Here is a 20,282-nt window from a genome sequence, read left to right as displayed (position 1 = left end):
TCATCACATAGATGCATGATCATCGTTTCTTAGTACATTTGCATTGGTTTAGAAGAACTAGCAACACAACCGAAAAAGATATAGAATGAGATAACTCATTTTTATAGCTTCACAATATTCCAGTGTTTGTAATTACAGTTATATATTTAACCACTCATGTTATGATGTGTATGATGTAGTTTCTAGTCTTTGTTATTATAAGCAATGCTTAGGGAACCTCTGTGCATGTTTACATACATCTGGAACAACTTTCTGAAAGTGGAGTTGAATGTTAGTAGAAAATTTTAAAAGATGCTTCCAAGTTGCTCTCCAAATCAGTTGTATCATTTACGATCAATGAACAGTGAAGCTGCACTATGCCCATACTTGATAATTTGCTTCTTTCACTGATGGATTAATTTATTCTTCCTAATTTCCCTTTTTTCTTTGCCTTGTCCCATTACCTACTATTTTTGCCCTCTCTGTGCAGTTTTAAGAATATGATATTGAGGAATTTCATTATGAACTATACTGATAAATACAGATGCTTGAGGAAAAACCTAGGGAACTTTTTTTTTCTTAAACCTAGGAGAAATTTAATGAATGAAAATACTTTCTTACAAAGAACAGTTCCATTCAATACTGTCATGGGGATCTTTTTTTAGTTAGGAAAGAGTACGTGCAGATATAACTGAAAATACTGAGTGCAGTGGTGGGGTGTTTTGTTTGTTTGTGTTTACTTCTTGGGTGTTTTTTCTTTTGCCTTCAGAACTTCTTGAGGAATCAAAACAACAAAACAAATTACAACCTTGTCTGTGAGACCCTTCAGTTTTTGGACTGCATTTGTGGAAGTACAACAGGCGGCCTGGGGCTGTTAGGGCTCTACATCAATGAGAGGAATGTAGCTCTGGTCAACCAGACCCTGGAGAGCTTGACTGAATACTGCCAGGGCCCGTGCCATGAAAACCAGGTAACCATGAAGGCAGCTCTTCATGCGAAAGCATTCACGACTCACTCAGTAGTAAAGGAATCAAGTTGGTGAAAGAGCCAACCTTTGTGTACATTTAAAAGCTCTTTTTTTCTTGCTTTGCTAGATATTTTTATTTTCCTAACAAAATACGCAAAGACTGAATTATAGACTAGTGAATACTGGGCCATGCTTTTATTTAATCTCATCGTAAAAGCAAACTCCCATGAAAATGTTCAAGATAAAACTCAGATGTGTTGAAAAGAGTAAAATGTGTTCTTCATCACTGCTCAACTTCCATCTTCAATGTAGCTTTGCAGGATGTGTGGGATAAACTCCCTTTGGCTCCACTGCAGTGTGGGTGTGGGTAGGGGGTTGGAGGTGTATGTATATACGATCTCCTTCATATTCAGAGTAAACTAATGAAGTAGATGGTATTGCTCCCCTTTTGCTGATGAATAGACACAAATTAGAGATTAAATACCTTTCCCAGTGTCTCCAAGTGAAAGGATCAGTAAATGGTAGAGTCATTCTTAAAACTCAAGTCTTTTGATTCTGAATCTAAATAAGATTCAGGCTTTTTTCCTGTTTCACTTTTTCTGGGGTGATGTTTCAACTCTCTCTTCCAGAATGTTTGTCTCTTATTCTATTTCCTTGGCTGTCAAGGATACATGGTGATAGTGGAAGACTGAACATGGGACAGCAAAGAGAAGGGACAGCCACCTGAGGTTTACTAATTGACTGTTCAGCATCCGCTCAGATGTATGGAGCTACCCTCCCAAGCATGGGTCTAACCCTGGGGGAAAATGTCTTCATAGCACAAACATTTCTGGATTTAAATTTCAAAGAAGCCATTGAGAGCAAATGTCAATGCTTGGCATAGAAAATAAACATTAAAAATAAGTTTGCTTTTCTTTTGCAAGCTACATGTTATGTATGCATATATATATATGTACACACGTATATACATATGATACACTAAAAGAGTGGGAATTTTGCATCCTTATTTTCTGGGCTATATTTAGTCTCCTGGTACAATGATACAAGAAAATTTAAAGTTAAGGGAAAATATGCAAAATCAAAGATTTAGTTTTGCTGTTGGTAGAACTAGGCATATACAAAATAGATAAATGTCTCTACCATGTACTCTTTCACTATCCATAGAAACCCTATAAGCATGTTATCCCTCTTTGTTTCCCATTTTTGGTTTTATAAGAAAATGAAATCAAATTTTGAAAGTTACTTACCAAAACAAGGTATTGATCCAAGAGTTAAAACAAAAAATAAAACAACATGAACCTCACATATAGTTCTCCAAGTTCTGAAAATGTGTGGAGAGAAAAGTTGCTAGCAAAGTCCAGAGATGATCTGCAAATACATTCCAAGTTTGGCAAACATTTAATGAGCAGAAGAGCCTTAGAAAATGTAAGAGAGAGATGGAAAACACCTTTCTTCTATGTAGGGAAGTAAAATTTTCCTGGTATGAAGAGAGATACAAGGCCCATTCTGAAGAAGCAGTCATTGCATAGTTACCTTGATTTTTTTCTTTCACATTTAACTCACAAGAGTTTCTGTTTTTCAAACTACTTGACGCTAGGTGCTACGTTATAACAAGTAGCTCACAAGTTACTGATTTTCAAGATCTATAAAATAGCCTCTTTACAGTAGAGTTTAGCCTTCAAATTATGGGCATTTATCTTTCAAGATGCTTTATAAACTTTCCTCTAATCAGGATCTCTGTCCATCACCTAAGTTTAAGAAATCTGCTAAACTTTTCCCAAAACCACAGAATTGACAAAGTGCCCCTGAAAACATCAGGAAGCTCCCAGTTCCCCTGCCTTAGCTGACACACAGCATCTGTTACTCATTTAGTAATTAGTAGGAGCCAAATTAAAAAGCTACATCAGTACTAGTAAAGTTATTTGCAAACCTTGAGTATAAGATGCATATCACACTCTTGAATGGAAATATTCTCTTCGCCAAGATAGATCAGATCTTAAAATTTAAGGTACTCCTCTTTTGATGAGCATATTAAAATTCACCGATTGAAAGAATATTTAACTTAACCAGCAGTCTTTGAAGTTCTGTAAAGACAGTTCATTTTAAAAGATACCTGCTTCACGCAGTGTCCCTTTCAGCGTTCTGCACTCAAAGCTATTTAATCAATACTAATCAATTAACAGGCAGGTTCTACTGAAAAGAACAAATTTCTTAGTTATGTTTTAAAGATCAGAGAACTAAGGTGATTCTGTCATTTTATGTCAAATGATTCTAGGGCTGTGTTGTAAGTTGAATGTTATTTTATAAAATTTTCTTTTCCAGACTTGTATTGCTACTCATGAATCTAATGGGATTGACATCATCATTGCTTTGATTCTGAATGACATAAACCCTCTTGGTAAATATCGAATGGACCTGGTGCTCCAACTAAAGGTAGAGTAAATCCATTATCCAGTGATAAGAAGTTACATTCTCTATATAAAACTCCCGTTCAGAGGTGGCTCTAACTCTACCAGCCACTCTTATAAAATGTGAGATAGTTTCATATTTCACCTAATGAATTAATTGAAAGAAGCAATAGTGAAAGTACAATACTCACTAAATTGCTGATAAAATGTCAAATAAGCCTTGATATAATGTTCGATTGGGGAATGCATTATTGGAAGTTCTTTCAGAAAGCCACTTTATGTTTCACACTGTTTTTATTTTATTTTGTTCATTATATAGAGGAGTAAAAGGTTCTGAACATTTAATTTGTCTTGAGTACAGAGTTCTGCCTAGAAAGTCACAATTAATTAGATCATGGGAAAGGAGTACTATAATTTAGTTTTATGGCCTTGTTCTTAAAAATTAGAATCTTATTTTTTCCCCAAATATTACAAGCCTTTTTCACATTCCCTTTGAGAGCTCCCTTTAACTGAAGCCTTTCATGCACTTCCCAGCGGTTCCATTTATCAGGGCTCAGGAGCGCGGTGGTATTTTTTTTTTTTTTTGGTGATTTTTTTTTTTAAATCTTCAACTTATTGTTGAAACAGAAATAGGTACGTGAATATACACTAGAAACTGTTTAAATCCCAAATGCTAAGACACGATATTCAGTTGATTGGATTATTATTACAAATTTAGTGTTAAGCAGTTAAAAAAAAAGCACACATATCATTGGTTAAATACAACTTCTCTGTAAAAACTAGTCTGTATGGTATCATAGAGAATATAATTCAGTTTAACTCTGTATGGATAAATTTATGACCAAGAAGAGTAGGGATGATATTTTTATAATTCTTTCTCTGTGTATATAATGGACTGCACGTATATCCTATGTGAATGGCGTGCTAATGGATGTTAGTAAGCAAATGTTTCTTTTAGTAGAAGAGACGAGTTGTACTTTTCCACTGCTTCCGTTTACATTATACAGGTTTCCATTTGCAACATGTATACACTCATTGGTTAGAATTAAGGTGATCCTTAAATAGATTGAGCTCGTGGCCTTTGCTTCATCAGCCTCACATGTCAATTGGTGAAACTAGCCTGGGCCCACATAATAGCATAATTCAGATCCCTAACAAAATTTTTGGGTTTCATCTTTAAACATAATTATAAAGAACCAACATATAGAAGTCTTAGTCTTTAGATTTTTAAACCCTGTGTTAATTTAAAGACTATACCTTTAATTAATGTAATTTAATGAGGAAAGTACTGAATACTCACCAAATTAAAATAAAGGACAGGTATATGTATTATTTGCAAATCTCAGCCTATATAAAAAACTAAATGATGGAATACTTTATAGTACAAAGAGATCCTTAGTTATTCAAATGAAATGCTTTTTGTAAAAAAAAAAAGAATAATTTAAGTTTTATTTATTTTAATAAGCACAATTTATGCATAACTTTTCCAAGCATGATAGTTGGATAAATCAAAGTATGCTTAAAGTTCAACATGTATGGATTTCACTTGAAATATGTAAAGTACAGTTTTCTGCTTAATAAACTAAGTGTCCTTTTCTAAACAATCTATGAGGTTTGCCAGTATGTGAACAATCCTTGAAAGAAAGAATGATAAATATTAGAAAATGTGGGCAGCTTCCACAGATAGGGTCCTTTAAATTATACATTCTCTATAATGTTATAGAGATGCTATATGCAAAACAATGAGGTTTTACTTCATATCATTCACTCCTGAATTTAATTCCTTTATCACTTGTAGTTTTAAGTATCTTTAATTCTATGTGCTCATTGAGTATAAAGATTTTCTGAATTATTTCATATGTATATGCCCTGCCCTTTGTCTTTTATTTTCATTTGTATAACTGATTTGTATTTATTAAGTGGTAAATTTGTAAAAGATAGGTTTTCATTGTTGCATTAGTTTTTAAAGAATCTGACTTCCTTTGGATGAAAGCCCCCTATTAATACTGACATTTTATTTGGTTTCTTAGTAAATGTAGGTTCTTGTACTTTCAAGTTGATTAACATTTCAGCTGATCATTTATCAGATTTCTTTTCATCCAACATAACATGAAAAGAAGATTGACTAGGAAAAAATACCATATTGCCAATAGCATTTTGAAATTGGGTCTATTTTTCAGCCATTATGTATTGAGCCTGGCAAGCGTGGTTCATCAGAGAACTTTGGTAGTGTTACCAAGGTCAGGGCTGGAATTCGGTGGGGGTCAGTTCTGATGGCTGTAAGGATTTAAGCTCTCCACTAGTCCTGAAACCTTACGGTGTGTGTTGTTAGAGAATGCTAGGTTATAAAAGTGGATTTCAGGATTGATACCAATCTATAAAAAATGAAAATGGAACTGAAATGAAGAACCCTCCACAACCTCAGAAAACACATACACATACAACTAAACTAAAATCTTTTCGTAATGGGTCAGTGGCATGTTCTCATTGTCTGCATCTCATCACTGTCACTAACTAGTTATTCAAAGGTGCTCTTCGGGCTGGATGTCTGAAATTAAAAAATAATTAGAATTTGGTATTAAAGCTACTCACTAGAATTAATTTGCACAACCTTAACAGTTTGTGTGATGAATGTCTGCCTAGACCATTTAATTAATTTAATTTAATTTTTCTTCCTGTTAGATGTTAGCTTAGAGTTGCTTAAAAGTGTCTTACAGCCATTGTGACTGTACTTCTTTTGGGATCCTATCAAAGATTGGGTGTGGAGGGTGAGATTTCTGTTTAAATAAATATCACAAAAACACCATGGTTGTATCTCCCAGCTATTTTTTTGTCATCTTGTAGTATTGCCAAAATTCTATGGCAGTCTGTTGAAAACACATTGTCAAGAAACATCTTTCACAATGTTTAAGGTATTTTGCTTTGTGTGGCAAGGCTTTTTAAAAATTCTCTGGTGCCCTTTTTGGGTTATAATTTGACAGCATCAGAAACATATTGGATCTCTGTGGGTAAAAATGTTTGAGACAATATGTTTATAATCTAAATTAGAACACATCAAAAACAACATAAGCTACTTAAATTTTCTATTAAGCAAAAATAGAAAATGTTATTTCTCCCAGAACTCAAATGGTAAACGTATTTCATATATACTGCCCATATAGTGAGATTAACAAGTAATTATCAATAAATTTGTATTTTATTTCTAACTCATATATTTAAAATTTTATAGATCAATTATTATATGTTATCACTCACATTTATTTATGAGTTTTGATTTGCTAATATCTATCAGTGTCTTATGTTAGAATCAATTTCTTGGTAAATTTCTTAAATTATAGAATGGACCATTTTTGTAATATATATCATTGATCCCTGTTTGTCTTACTGTCTTGTTAAAATGCCCTCATAGAAATGCCTATTTAGGAAATAGGATATTTTGATGAATTTTATAGAGAGTAAATTTTGTGTCTAAAACACATTTCCACCAATATTTAAAATATCCCTTGTAACCCATATGATATATCCCATATGATTCATCAGTTTTATTTTACGTTGATGATAAAGTAAAATACTTTAAAATGTTATATTTTAAAATGTTAATAAGACAAAAGAAATTAGCAATTTAAAATTCTCTCTGATTAAAAAAACCAAAATTGTCCTGGTAATCTCAATTAAAACAAATGCAAGGGATCGTTAATCCATGAAATAGACTTTGTATTTGCATTAACTAAATCTGTATCTCTAGAACAATGCCTCCAAACTTTTGCTGGCCATTATGGAAAGCAGACATGACAGCGAGAATGCAGAAAGAATTCTTTTTAACATGAGACCCAGGGAACTGGTAAGCAAACTTTGAAGCTATTTTAATAATGTGTAGCCTAAAAAAGCAAATTTTATAGCATGTATTTAAGGAAAAAGTACTATTGATTTTTAGAATTACTCCTTTCCTAAGGTATAATGGCACATCATGACCCAACATTATGAAGACCTCAATGACCCTGTGATGGCAAAGGCCTATTTAATTTGGGTCCTTAAGACTCATTAGTTTTATCCACTCTAAGCACTTTTCTTAACCAAATTGTCATACCCTACTAACCTATCTGCAAATGTTTTTTGCCGAAAGACAAGTTTGTTTTACTTTAATAGTATAATGGAGTATATGGGAGACGGTGTTTAAAAGTGTTATCACCCTCAAAAACTTGTTTATACTTTCTGAATAATAAAAATAAAATATATATGTTTTTGTAGTTGTTCTTGCCAATGAAATGTTGTGCGAAGCTTGGCCTGGAGGAAATTGTTCTTGACAGAGATTCCACAGAGAACACTAGTATGTCTTTCTACTGCAGAAGTTATAATTTCATTCTTTCTCCTGTCATAGAAAGTATGAAGTTATATAGACATCTTGAACTTTCAAAAGCACAGGGAACATGCTGAAAGCATATATTCCAGTTCCCCAGTGCCCAATTCCTACTCAAATCAGGGCAAATGTTATGGGTACTGTGGGGAAATCCTTTGGAAAGTTGAAACCTCACTCTTTTGCTCTCTCTTTAGGGAATAATGGAGTTGAGAAAGCAGGTAAAAAGATATATAAGATGCAGTTTGAGTTAACATATTCTAATGGACAGTCTTCTATCTTCAAAGAAGTAGTCTGAGAGGAGCATGACATTCCCTATCCTTATGGTTAAACGAGGCAAGGCATTACATATTTAGTCAACACTGGTGTTCCAAAAACCCTGTATGATAGCTCTTTGAAAAATTCTATTTCCTCTGCCTCCGCCATCTTTGTACCATCATCCACTTCTTCTTTGAGCCTCACTTCAACTTCTTGCCCAAGTTAGGTACTCTTGCTCCATCCTTCCTTAGCACGTACCCTTAGCTCCACTGTAGTTTGGACCATACTCTTGTGTCTGCCTCTTTATTTACTGTCTTTCCCACTGGACAGTAAGTTCCTTGAGGGAAAATTCTGTGCAGCATTCACCCTTAAATCCTCAGCATCTAGTACAATGTCCAGCACAGTGTCTGCCTATTACCAAGTGGGTGCTTACAAAATAAAGGTTGTTAATCATGCTTCCAGATTCTCCTAACTGGTGTATTGGGGAACCCCAAGACTATTAACATTAAAAAATAAAAGCAAAAATTTCGAAGGAAAACAAGGAGTAATGTAGGAAAATACTGGTTGATTTAAATGAAGATGGGTCATGTACATTTTGAGTCCCTTTATTCTTTCCGAGGCTCAAGGAGCTTTCCAGTTCTTAGTTACGGTGCATAAACCATCTAAAATGTATCTTCTTTGGTCCTAATTTTTGCTTGTTTGCTTAGGTGGATGTGATGAAGAATGCCTATAACCAAGGCTTAGAATGTGATCATGGGGACGACGAGGGCGGAGATGATGGCGTTTCCCCAAAAGACGTTGGACACAATATCTATATTCTGGCCCATCAGGTGTCACATTTTATTTCTTAATATTATTTTGTTAATCTTCTCGTTCGTGTTTTGTGCCAATGACTCATCATATTTTCAGGTTATGGGGTCTTCATTTAATCAGCACTTACCTTTCTATGTCTGGACCAGAGATAGGGATGATCTCCCAGAATGCGTGTCTCTTTCCCCAATGCTAGGTGAGGGGACAGTCCGTGAGAAAACAATACTTGGCTCCAAAAGCTGTCAGGAGGGAGGAGCCTGGGGAATAGGTAAATCCTGGCAACAAATGGAAGTCCCCAAAGAGAAAGGAAGGGAGGCTACTAAGAAGACAGAGAGGGGGAAAATTTCGGTCTTCTCAGGACAAAGCCTGCAGGTGGCTTGTAGTCTCCATGAAATGTAGGTGGGCATGCTTCCTGCAGTAACTTCTGATTGGTCTGCACTGGACTTCTAACAAGTATGAAGCTACATTTAAAATTCTTTTGGAGGAACCATTTCAGTTTTATAATAACTTATGAAAATAGGTGCTTGATAAGTCTGATTTCAGTTAGTCCCATTAACATAAAGAGCAACTTTAAAATGATGTCATTTGATGCAGATTTGTTTAGAAGTTAAAAACATTCCATATATATATATATATATATACCAATTTGATTTTACTTGTAATAGCTCCCTCTTTTTTTACCAAATGAAGTCCAAACTTGGTAGACTTTTGCAATCTTTCTCATCATTTCCTCCCATTTGCATCCTCTCCCTTCTCCCGGTTCCCTATACATCTTATCAATTGATTGAATAAGCACTAGTAGATATAAGGACATATTTTGAGTGTATTTACTTTCAAACATTGCTCCTTAGACTTTTCTTACGCTTCTCTAGCCTTTGTATCACTTTCTGAGTAAATGAAGTAAGTAAATGAAGATAAGTTTTACAAAAGCTTCAGGGAATGAATCAAATTCTAAAACACATTAGTGAAAGAAGCTGCTATGTTTTGTAATACAGTTGGATCTTTGAGATTTTTAGTTCTCTCATAATTTGGCAAAACATGTAAGTAAAACAGAAAGAGGTAAAGGCAGATGAGCTGCAGCTAGGAAGACAAACAAGCATTTAGATAATGGGGAACTGAAAGCTAAGTTGAAAGACAAATATAAAGAAGGAAGTAAAGACAGAGGTTCAGGATGTGGAAAAGGTATAGTTTTAGAGCAAAAGATAAATCAGGTGACAGGAATTGAGTCAAGCTTGGAAAGGAATAATGAGATCAAATGTGAGTGGAAAGAAAACACAGATCACAGACTGAGAATCAGAATTGTGTTTGATTAACTAGAATGAGTACAGAAATGCAGTGTCCAGCCTGTATATGTACGTGGTCAAGCTGTGACTTCAGAAGCTAAAGCACTATGGAGGGAAAAAAGCAAGGAAGATTAGGGCAGAGTGAAAAATAATGTCTTAGAAGGAGGAAGTAAGAGAATACAGCTATTCTTATTTTCCTCTGAAAGTTAGTTTTGCTCTGTTTGGGGATGCACCAGTGAGCAGCCTGACCATGCAGCTACTAAGGGGAAATGTATAATCAGATCAGCTAAGTCATGTCTGGAACCAGTAGAGTGACAAATGTACAGCCATATCACCCCATCCAAGAACTTAAAAAAAACAATCTCAAATTTGCCATTATGTTAGGCTAGCAATGAAAAGATAGTGAGTCAAGAAAAGACATCGTGGATATTGAGAAAAATGGAGGAAGAAGATGAAAGCAAGAGCAAGTCATAGATAGAAAGAGGAAAATATAATTAAAGATTTTTTAAAGAAGCATCACCCACATACCCACACACCCACACGTGTAAGAGGTTAGAAATAAAGATAGCCTAAGAGGTCAGTGATTTTGATGAATTTGAGTTTATAAAAATGCTTGCTGAGGAGAATAGATATATTCAAAGATGATGATGTAATTATCCAAGAAACTCAGAAGTAGTAAAAAAAATAATGAAGGGAAAAAGAACTTATTAAGAGAATCGATATGAAATTAAGGCAGAGAACAATGGAAGTGAAAATGGCTCGAGTGAAAATATAGAAGTTTTCTATTTCTCAAAAACAAAATGTTGAAAAAGTAGTAGTTTGCAGAACAGTGAAGAAGCAATATAGAGATACATAAACAAAGCCAGACTTCAGGAATAAAAAGACTAAGTAAAGGGAAGAGGAGGTTCTGAACTACTGAATATTTTAAAACTCACAAAATGAAGTAGTGTAAATATGAATTGAGTCCATGTGACGCCATCCTACAAACTCAAAGAGGATATAAAAATGCGAGAATATGTGGACCCAGTGTTAAATTAATGGTCAAGGAACCTTATACTTCTGGATATTCTTGCTCCTATAGGCCTCAGACCTGGTGTTAGCTTTACCCCACTCCCACCACAACCACCATTACAGTTAGAAAACCCCAGGTGGGTTCTTAACTCGCTCCAAAGCCCATTCCCCAACTGAGGCATTGAACAGTGACACGGAAGTAGGACTCAGCCTTGGTGCCAGGAATCTAGGTTCCATTCACACATTCACAGACATAATTCAGGTTCTTTGCTGAGTAAACAGAAGTATGAATGTGAGTAATGGACATTTTAAATCCATGTGATGGTTTGTTCCCAAATGAGGAGATTAGGCAGATAAGGGAATCTCACATGCCTTCCACTGGATGGAGAGACACCCCAGATTACAGTAGAGTAACCTCATGCATTGTCAGAAGAGAGAGAAGTTTAAGCTCCCCTCCCAGTGGTTATGCTTGAATAGGTTCTGAGTAGCAAAGATAAATTTCTGACATCATTTCAAGAGGTAGCTAAAGGGGAAGGGAACAGACCAGAACAGTGAGATGAATGGGATTGTCTCATTCAACTTGAGTTTCTCTGAAACGTGAGTTTTAAAGGGAGATGAATAGGTTGTCAGTCAAAGGAAAACCCATTATAAAACATTGCTAACTGATGGAAGGTCAAAGTGTCCAAAGCAATGAGGAGTTGAATATTTATTGGGACAGCTCCTATTTGCTGGCTTTATTTGCTTTCTGTTTTCGCCACTCACCTTAAGGCACTTTTCTCTAAAATATGTACTAATTATTAGAGCCATTCTCAGCTGTTGGCATTTTATTCTTGAAACAGAAACATATTGTCTTCTTCTGTCTGTACTCCCCAGGCTATATGCTGGAGATTCCGAGGTGATTAAGACCTTGGCTTACATCCTCAGAGAGCAAGTAATGTTTATTGTATTGGGTTCATGTCCTTAGGCTGTCTGGGGTGCATGGATATTGTGGCTCTAAGTAATGGGTCTCCCTTGCAAATCCTCATGTTCACAAACTGACACCCATTTCCATCAGGCAGTCATGGTTGTGGTGTCAGTGACACATAGCACAATAAAAAATTTTTTCACTGATGCACTGACTTTTCCCCCCATGATAAACCTTTCCTGCAGGTCAGTTGTATGTACTGACAGCGCAGAGTTAAAGCAGCTGTCTGCTTACAGGTAGTCGTTACTTTGCCTTATAAATAATAAATTCCCTGTGGGGTGACTCTTGGTGACTTTTTGGGATGCTTTTTACCCACCTGCTGGGCCCTTTTGCTCTTTGCACACTTGTCTCCTTTAGCTTTTTCTAGGCTGGGACATTGTGTGTGGTTTTTTAGGGGAGCCGAGCATGGTTGCTAGTTCCTATTGAACCTTATCTAAACAGCTCTCACACCAGGAGGCACAAATGCAAATGAGTGTTAGTTGTAAACTTTGCTTCAAAGGTAGTCATGTAGCTGGGCCCCAAGGGTTGGCTGAGTCCAGATTTTGCTCTTTTCATTATGGACATGCAGTCATTTAGCTCCAGCATGCAACTGGCCATGCAGATTTGTTTCTGCCTTTGCACAGTTCAGCAATTCCAAAACCCAGATTCAACTTCCTTCTTGTTTTACCATAATCATCTTTTGTACAGACAGTTTATTTTGGTACTCTCAGACTTTCAATTTTTGTTGTTATTCTTTTCATGGTAGTGAGGTAGTTCTGCTTTTCTACCATGACATCCTTTTTGGCCTTCTGTGGTTGTTGTTACAAGAAACAAATAATGCTTCTTGTAAGTGTCTGGTCTGATCTACATAAAACTATAAATATTTTACCAAGGGAATTTTTAAAGTTCTAGTGTTATAGTGTCATGAAGAGAATTTCCTTAAAATTCAGCTTTGTGTCCTTGCTTGACATTCTGTCCTCTACGTGCGCTCTTCATACTTCTTTGCCCCCTTTCTCTACTATAGTTTGAACTTCTATATCCTGCTTTCTTTCTGCTTGTCTCACTCTTCTTTATACTGTTTCTCTGTGGGAATAGTCATAGCCCATAATCTAGAGCCTTGCTTAATATTTTTATATGGTTAACCCATATTAAGCCATATTGTTTCTCTGTTCCCATGTAGCAATTTTTGGCTTTTCTGTCCAAGATCTTTCAATTTAATTCCTACTAGAAATAGAAAGTTTATGGAGAAATGTTATATGCTATGCAAGATGGGAAGAAGTAGTAAATAGCAAGGCTGAATAGCTCCTGGCTCATGAGACAAGAGAGAATAGATCACTTTAACTGGTTATATGAAATTCTTTTTAAAATATAGGACTTGAAAAATTTCATGAGCATTTCCCCATATCACTAAATAGTCTTTGAAAACATAATTTTAATGTCTGCATAATTGTTCATCATTTGAAGGTACTATAATTTAATCATTCCTTATTGTTGGGCATTTAGATTTCTAATGCTTTCGATATTACAAATTTTGCTGATTAACACCCTCATGTATATTAATCTTTGTCTGTCACACTGATTATTTCCCTGGATATATTCCAAGAAGTATAATTACTGTGTTGCAGGGTAGTAACTGTTTTCTGGCTCTTGATGTATAATGTAAAATTTTTTTCTGCCATTTATGATGGTATTTGTTTTAGTGAATCCTCATGTTATTACCACTTAAAAAGTTTTTGCCAAATTCATAGTGCTTGCAACAGATGATTGTAGAATGAATGAATGAATGAATGCAGGTGAAAGGGCATCCCATTTTAATCCACATCTTTTGGATTACTAGTAAAATGAACTATCTTTTGATGTGTTCTTAGGTCATTTTTGCTTCTGTGAATTACTTGAAAATGAATTTTATCCATTTTTCTGTTGGGGCTTAGTTTTTTTTTACTGAATTTTAATTAACGATAATAACTTTTTGCCAGTCGTATTAATTCTATTTATTTCTGATTCACTTGCTTTTTAATCTTTTAATGATCACTTTCTTCTGCCACGTTGACATCCATTACACTCGCCTAGACTTTCTTCCAGGAGCTAATGAATTCACGCTTCGTATTTGATTATTTTATCTCTCCATGTTTTGGTTCCCCATGTCTCCAAGTTGCCATGCTGTTTCAGCTCGAAAAACAGATTCCAAAATTTAGTAGTAATAGTAAGTCATGGGGCAGCTGTGTGAGTGTGATGTAGAGTGTAGTTTCCTGAGAGTCCTTTAAGAGAAAAGATCAGAGCCCTTAAGCCCAGGCAGGGCATGTGAAAGAGTGAGCTGGAGACTGATGGAACTGGGACAAACCAGCCATCCCTTTCCAAAGCAGACAGTACTTCTCACCTCCGTTCGCTTCCCAGGTCCTGGGAATTGCAGGTCCTGGCTTTCCACGTTGGTCATTTTGAAAAAAGCCTGGATTTTGTATTTTTTAAAAAATGTGAAATCTAATTTTTTAAAGTTGGTAAGTCATTCAAATTGTTAAAAAAAACACTGAGCAGGCCAACACAACTCTCCAGTAAACTGAGTCTAGTCCATGAGCCATTAGTGTGCTCTTTGTGGAGCAAAGGATCAAATTCTTCATTGGTTCATCCATTCAATTACATAGATTTATTATGTGCTTTCTAGATGCTGGGCACTGTGCTTGACACTAGGAATACAGTAGTGAAGAAGACCGGCATGCTTACTTACATTCCGGCTGGGAGCAAACAGAAAGGTCGCAGACAGTGATGCAAGGCATGCAGTGAATGAGAACAGGATGTGGGAAAAGGCAGTAGTACCTGTGGCTACGTTAGATTGGGTGGTCAGGAGGGTTTTCTCTGAGAAGCTGAAATTGAAGCTAGGGTTAAGTGAAAAGAGAAAGCCAGCAGTATGAAATGGTGGGAGGGGTAAGCATTCCAGAAGGTGACTTTTAAGTGGCAGTCAGCCTGACATATTTAAACGCACAAAAGAAGACCTGTGTAGCTGGGCTCTCCACCAGCTATGAACATTTAAATATTAAAATAATCACACACTACAATGCAACTTAGGCTCATCTTACATAAGAACATGTATTGAGCACCTACTATGGCACATATTGTGCCCGCTGCTAAGGCAGAAAGATGGATAAAGATGGCATCAAGAGGCTCATAAGTATGTATGTGGGAGAGTCAGAGAAGGCATTATAATTTAATGTGCTTGTGCTAAGATGGAGGCATGCAGGAGATGCCCTTCTCTCAAGGGGTCAGGGAACGCTGCAGGAAGTAGGCAACTCTTGAACTGAATCTTGAAGGTTAGAAGGATCGGGGAGGCCTTCCAAGCAGAGAGAAAAGCTTCTGTAAAAATACACTGTAGATGGCTGTTCTCTTTTAATGTATGTGTTTATGGCTATAAATTTCTCTACGAGCAATATTTTCATTGCATCCTACAAGTATTAATATTTTGTATCTTCATTTCTTTTTGTCTCAGTGTGTTTTCTAAATTCCCTTGTGATTTATTCTGTAATCCATTGGTTATTTAAGAGTATGGTGTTTAATTTACACGTATTTGTAAATTTTCCAGTTATCTTTCTGCTACTAATTTCTACTTTCATTCCATTTTGGTCAAAGAAGGTACTTATGATTTCAATGGTTTTACAGATATTATAGGGTTACATATGGTCTAATCTTGGGGTTGTTTCATGTGTACTTGAGAAGAATTTATATTCTGCTGGTCTGGTTGGTTTATAGTGTTATTCAAGAACTCTATTTCCTTATTGCTCTTTTTTTTTAATTTGTTTTTCCTTTTTGTTTATTATTTATTTTGTTTTGTTTTCATTTACTTTTTTCCTTATTGATCTTTTTTCTAGTTTTGCTATCCATTCTTGAACGTGGGAAATTTATGTTTCCATCTACTGTTGTAGAAGTCTATATTACTTCCTTCAATTCTGTCCATTATTTCCTTCATGTATTTTGGTGCTCTGTTTTTCACACACACATGCTTATAATCAGTATAATTTCTTGACAGATTCACTTTGACATTATTAAATTATTATGTCCCCAAATGGTTATCCATTTCCCCCTTGGTAGACATTAAAAAATTGGGGATATGTTAATAAAGATATTTTGGATATTCATGTAAAGTCCTTACTATAAAGAAATGTTTTCATTTCCCCTAGGTAAATACCTGGGAATAAAATAAAATGTACCAAAAATAAATAAAAAAAACAAAATAAATAAAATAAAATGTACCATAGACATTTAAGAGGGAGGAAATCCTTTGGGGAATACTGGTAGAGTTCTTGCATGGTATCTGCTGTGTATTTCTAAGAAATGAACAACAATGATTTGAATTAAGTCTATGTCTTTGATAATTATAATGACCCCAAGTGTAGGTGCTTAATAAATGCTTGAATGAGTAAATGAATGAAGCATGGATGAATGAATGACTAGGACATGATAAACTCTAAAGCTCTGGCATTTTACATGCTTTATTTTAGCATTATAATGCAAAAGCTGAACAGATAGTTTTCCTGTTTTCTCATCATCATCATGATCAGTGTTAATGACAATTTCTCCCGCTGGAGTATAAATTTGTTATAGGCATAATATCTTTTTTTTTGTTCCCATGCCAAGTACAGTGCCTAACAAATAGTAGATAATCAATAGAAGTATGGGCAAATAACTTGTTGCAAAAATATATCCTGATAATATTTTTACATAATACATATACTACATGATATTCATAGAGTTCTACAGAACTGATATCAGCTTTTTGGAAATCAAGGATCTCCTTTAGCTGCTACCCAAATTTCTTTTTAATTTTATATATCACTTTCTTCCACTCTTGTCAATAAACTCTACATAAACAGGGTCTTATAATATCTTTCCTGATGCCAGGCATTTATTTCTTTTTTTTTTTTTATCATGCCATCTCTCCCTAGAAACTAATAGAATATCTTCCTCTGTTCTTAAAACTCATTTTAGTATCACCTCAGTTCCTTTAAGATCCAAACTGAGACCTGCTGACCCATTTCATTGATAAATTCCAAACAACAGTGGTTGTTCTGAATTCTTATATCTACCATGTTCATCCCCAGCTACCTATATCTTCTCACACTAGCTTATGCTGTGTATCATCTTAGACTTGTTCTTTAATTGTTTCGTGTTTGTAAGCCTGTTATTTATTAGTAGTAGATTCACAGAATCTGACTGCCCATAGGCCTCATTTCAGAAAAGAAACCTTCCTAAAAGAAAAAAATATAATAAGAAAAAAAATGCCTATATATAATAGAATTAAATCCTCTAAATAGGCCCTACATATCTCTCACCAAGCAACAAAGAATTATTGGGTTACTGCCATTTATATGACCTCTCAAATTCATGGTTAATGGGAACAATAAAAAGTACAATCCAGGAAATGCATTCAGATTGGACTATCTAATTGTTAGTTTGGCGTAGGGATCATGAAGCCAAGTGCAGTGGAAGCAATTATTTTTCTGCTTAACATTCCATGTTTGGTAGATATATATTTATTTCTGAGTGGTAATTACTAGAGCATCAATCTGAATTCCAGCCACGTAGAGGGCCATGCTGTGTCTCCTGCTCCTCCTTATGTCTGCTCTGACTTCAGCTATATCCATTGAATTCAAAATCCATTAGGAAAGCTAGAGATATCAAGCAAGGATTTTTCTGTTTCCTTGCTTTTTCCCATACAGGAAAATAGACAGCATTTCCTAGCACATTTTAGACCCTAGGATTGTTTTCACACCCCCAAAGTCAGTATCTTTGTCTTTCCTTTCAAGAAAAAGAGAGGATGATAGGATCAACCCTATAGTGCTTCAAGGACTGGGTTCTTTATGCCATTCTCAAGAAATTTGCTAAATGTCCGACAGTCCTCGTTAATCTGCTTTTTTCCTTTAAAAATTGTATCCCATAGCTGCAATTGCTTGAGCTATATATAATTTATGAGCTGTGCCTATAAATTGTAGTAAATAGCTAAATTTTAATTTATCCTCAAATCATATGAAATGTTTATATCACTCAGACTGTTTAAAATGTTTTTTCCTGGAGACTTATGCTGCTTCACCTCTTTGCAGCCTCTGTTTTCATTTGCCAACAGGTAGTAATCAGCATTGCTTCATTTACTTTATTTGTAGAAACAAAAGGATGGGTTTGTAATTGGAGACATAACTTCCATCCTTAGTATGTTTGAAGGATTTTAACTAACTTACAATTACTTCATCTTTATTATTGCTTGTAATGCAGAAAGTAGAAAATGCGGCTGGGTTTTTTAACTCACAGAGGCACTTGTAGCTCAGTAATATGTTAGCTAGAATATAGTAATGAGAATATTGTACAAGCAGTTTTGCTATTATTTGTCACCGCACTGGGTATTTTCTCTATGAGCTGATTAAGTCACTCAATTTCTCTGACATTAACTTTCTCATCTATAATAGTCTAATGGGAATCTATGAGCCACATTTGCAAAGTAAACTTTCATATGTGCATGTATATATATATATATATATATATATATATATATATATATATATATATATATATATATGAACATTAGAGGATATTTGGACCTTGATGGCTTTTTTGCTGGATTTGGTTATGTTTTAAATATTGTAACAGAGTAGCCAATCAGTGTTTAGGTATTTATGCATTTATTTATACTTCACCTACTGCTAAAAGGAATTTGAAATGAATTAAAAATTCACTTGCACAATTATACTGTTAGCATACAAGATTAAAAGTCCTGAGAATGAAAGGGAATCTAATTGGCTAATATTCTTCCTGTCTACCTATGTTAGCTGCTCAAAACTTCTTGCTAACCAAGAATAAAAAATAATGGGCTGTATAATTAATACCTGTACTGTTCATTAATGACCAACTTTTTTGTTGGTATTTAATTCTCAAAGGAATTTATACAGTGGCATAGGACAATACAGTAGACAGTGTTTATTAAACAGTTTTGTATAGTACACCAAAATTTAAAAATGCACATAGCTATTTTTTTAGTCCTTCGAGATGAATAATGAACAATACTTGTGAGTTATAATCAAGAGTGAGCATAACTAACCTGAAACGGATATGTAAGTTCACTTCATAAACTTTGAGACTATAAGAATTTTCAAATGTATGAGCTTATTTGGAAAAAACTTAAATATCAAGAGAATATTATATTGAATTGCAGAAAGTAAACTTATCCTAATCCTAATTGCCCTAACAAATGTAACACAAAGGCTAGTCTTGGTAAACATATAAGCAAATAAAGCAGCTTCACCTGAAAACTTAACATAGTTGCAAGTTTATTTTCTAAAAAAAAATTTAAAAACTGGAATGAGGTCTTTTTGCTATCCCTCCAAAGATATTTTTTTGTGTTATGATTACAACACAGTTTGAGGTTACAAATACATGATTATTACCGAATATTACTCTGAGCATTAATTATGCTGTGTTTCTTGGCAATTGAAGGAAAAAAGGAAGTACTTAAATAACCTGATTAATATGTAATGCAAACAAACAAGAAAACCATGCTGATTATTCATGAGGTACAAAATTTTCTTGGACCTAATTCTAAAAGGCATTTATTGAATGAATTCCTTGTAGTAATATTAGTTATTGGTAGTGTGATAGAGGTTTAGATTAGTAGGATTTCCTCATAAAACAATTTAGAAATAACAAATGCCTAAGTCAGATGCTAGATGAAAATCTTGGTTGTATCCTATTGTCATATGTTCTCTGTAGTAAGAAAAAGTAAACAGCTTTTCAATTAAAAATCATAATATAAAGGTTGATAATTTTCCACACAAACATTTCTGCACCTGCATCCTGCACTCACGCAGACTGGCTCATTAGAGGTTTTCAATAAATGTTTAGGTTCATCACAAGCATTATTTCATGATTTTCCCGAGCCAGATTCATTCATAATTCAATACGTATTTATTTATCAAGTACTATAACCAGGCTGGGTTCTCAATGCTAAGGCTAAAGCAGTTGCAGACGGACCAAATCCCTTCCCTCAATGAGCTTACTTTCCAGTAAGGATGTCTCCTCAGTAGTGCATTCTGTTCAGTTCACCAGATGACAGTGGGTGTTGGCGTTGTGCCCAGAGCGTGGAATGCAGGAGGCATAGAAATGACACATTCTCATGGAGTTTACTATTTATTGTAGGAGGAAGACACAAAAACCAGCAACCACAGTGTGGGAAGTCCTGTGAAAGATGTGTATCTGTGGTACTTGGGCATCTCAGGTTAGGAGTGCACGAAGGAGT

General features: G+C 35.0%; 1 protein-coding gene across 5 annotated transcripts in view; it reads left to right on the top strand.

The window, feature by feature from the left end:
- Positions 1-20,282, top strand: part of ITPR2 (inositol 1,4,5-trisphosphate receptor type 2) — a 521,104-nt gene that overhangs the window by 369,573 nt on the left and 131,249 nt on the right. For all 5 annotated transcript variants that reach the window (XM_077170358.1, XM_077170362.1, XM_077170360.1 and 2 more), the window contains 4 exons: positions 749-949; positions 3,269-3,379; positions 7,100-7,195; positions 8,674-8,796. In XM_077170358.1, coding sequence (XP_077026473.1) covers positions 749-949; positions 3,269-3,379; positions 7,100-7,195; positions 8,674-8,796 — 531 coding nt within the window. The remainder of the gene's footprint in view (positions 1-748; positions 950-3,268; positions 3,380-7,099; positions 7,196-8,673; positions 8,797-20,282) is intronic.

This window comes from Tamandua tetradactyla, chromosome 7 (assembly GCF_023851605.1).
Source record: "Tamandua tetradactyla isolate mTamTet1 chromosome 7, mTamTet1.pri, whole genome shotgun sequence".
In the NCBI taxonomy this organism is placed as follows: domain Eukaryota; kingdom Metazoa; phylum Chordata; class Mammalia; order Pilosa; family Myrmecophagidae; genus Tamandua; species Tamandua tetradactyla.
This window is presented reverse-complemented; position numbering and strand designations above follow the sequence as displayed.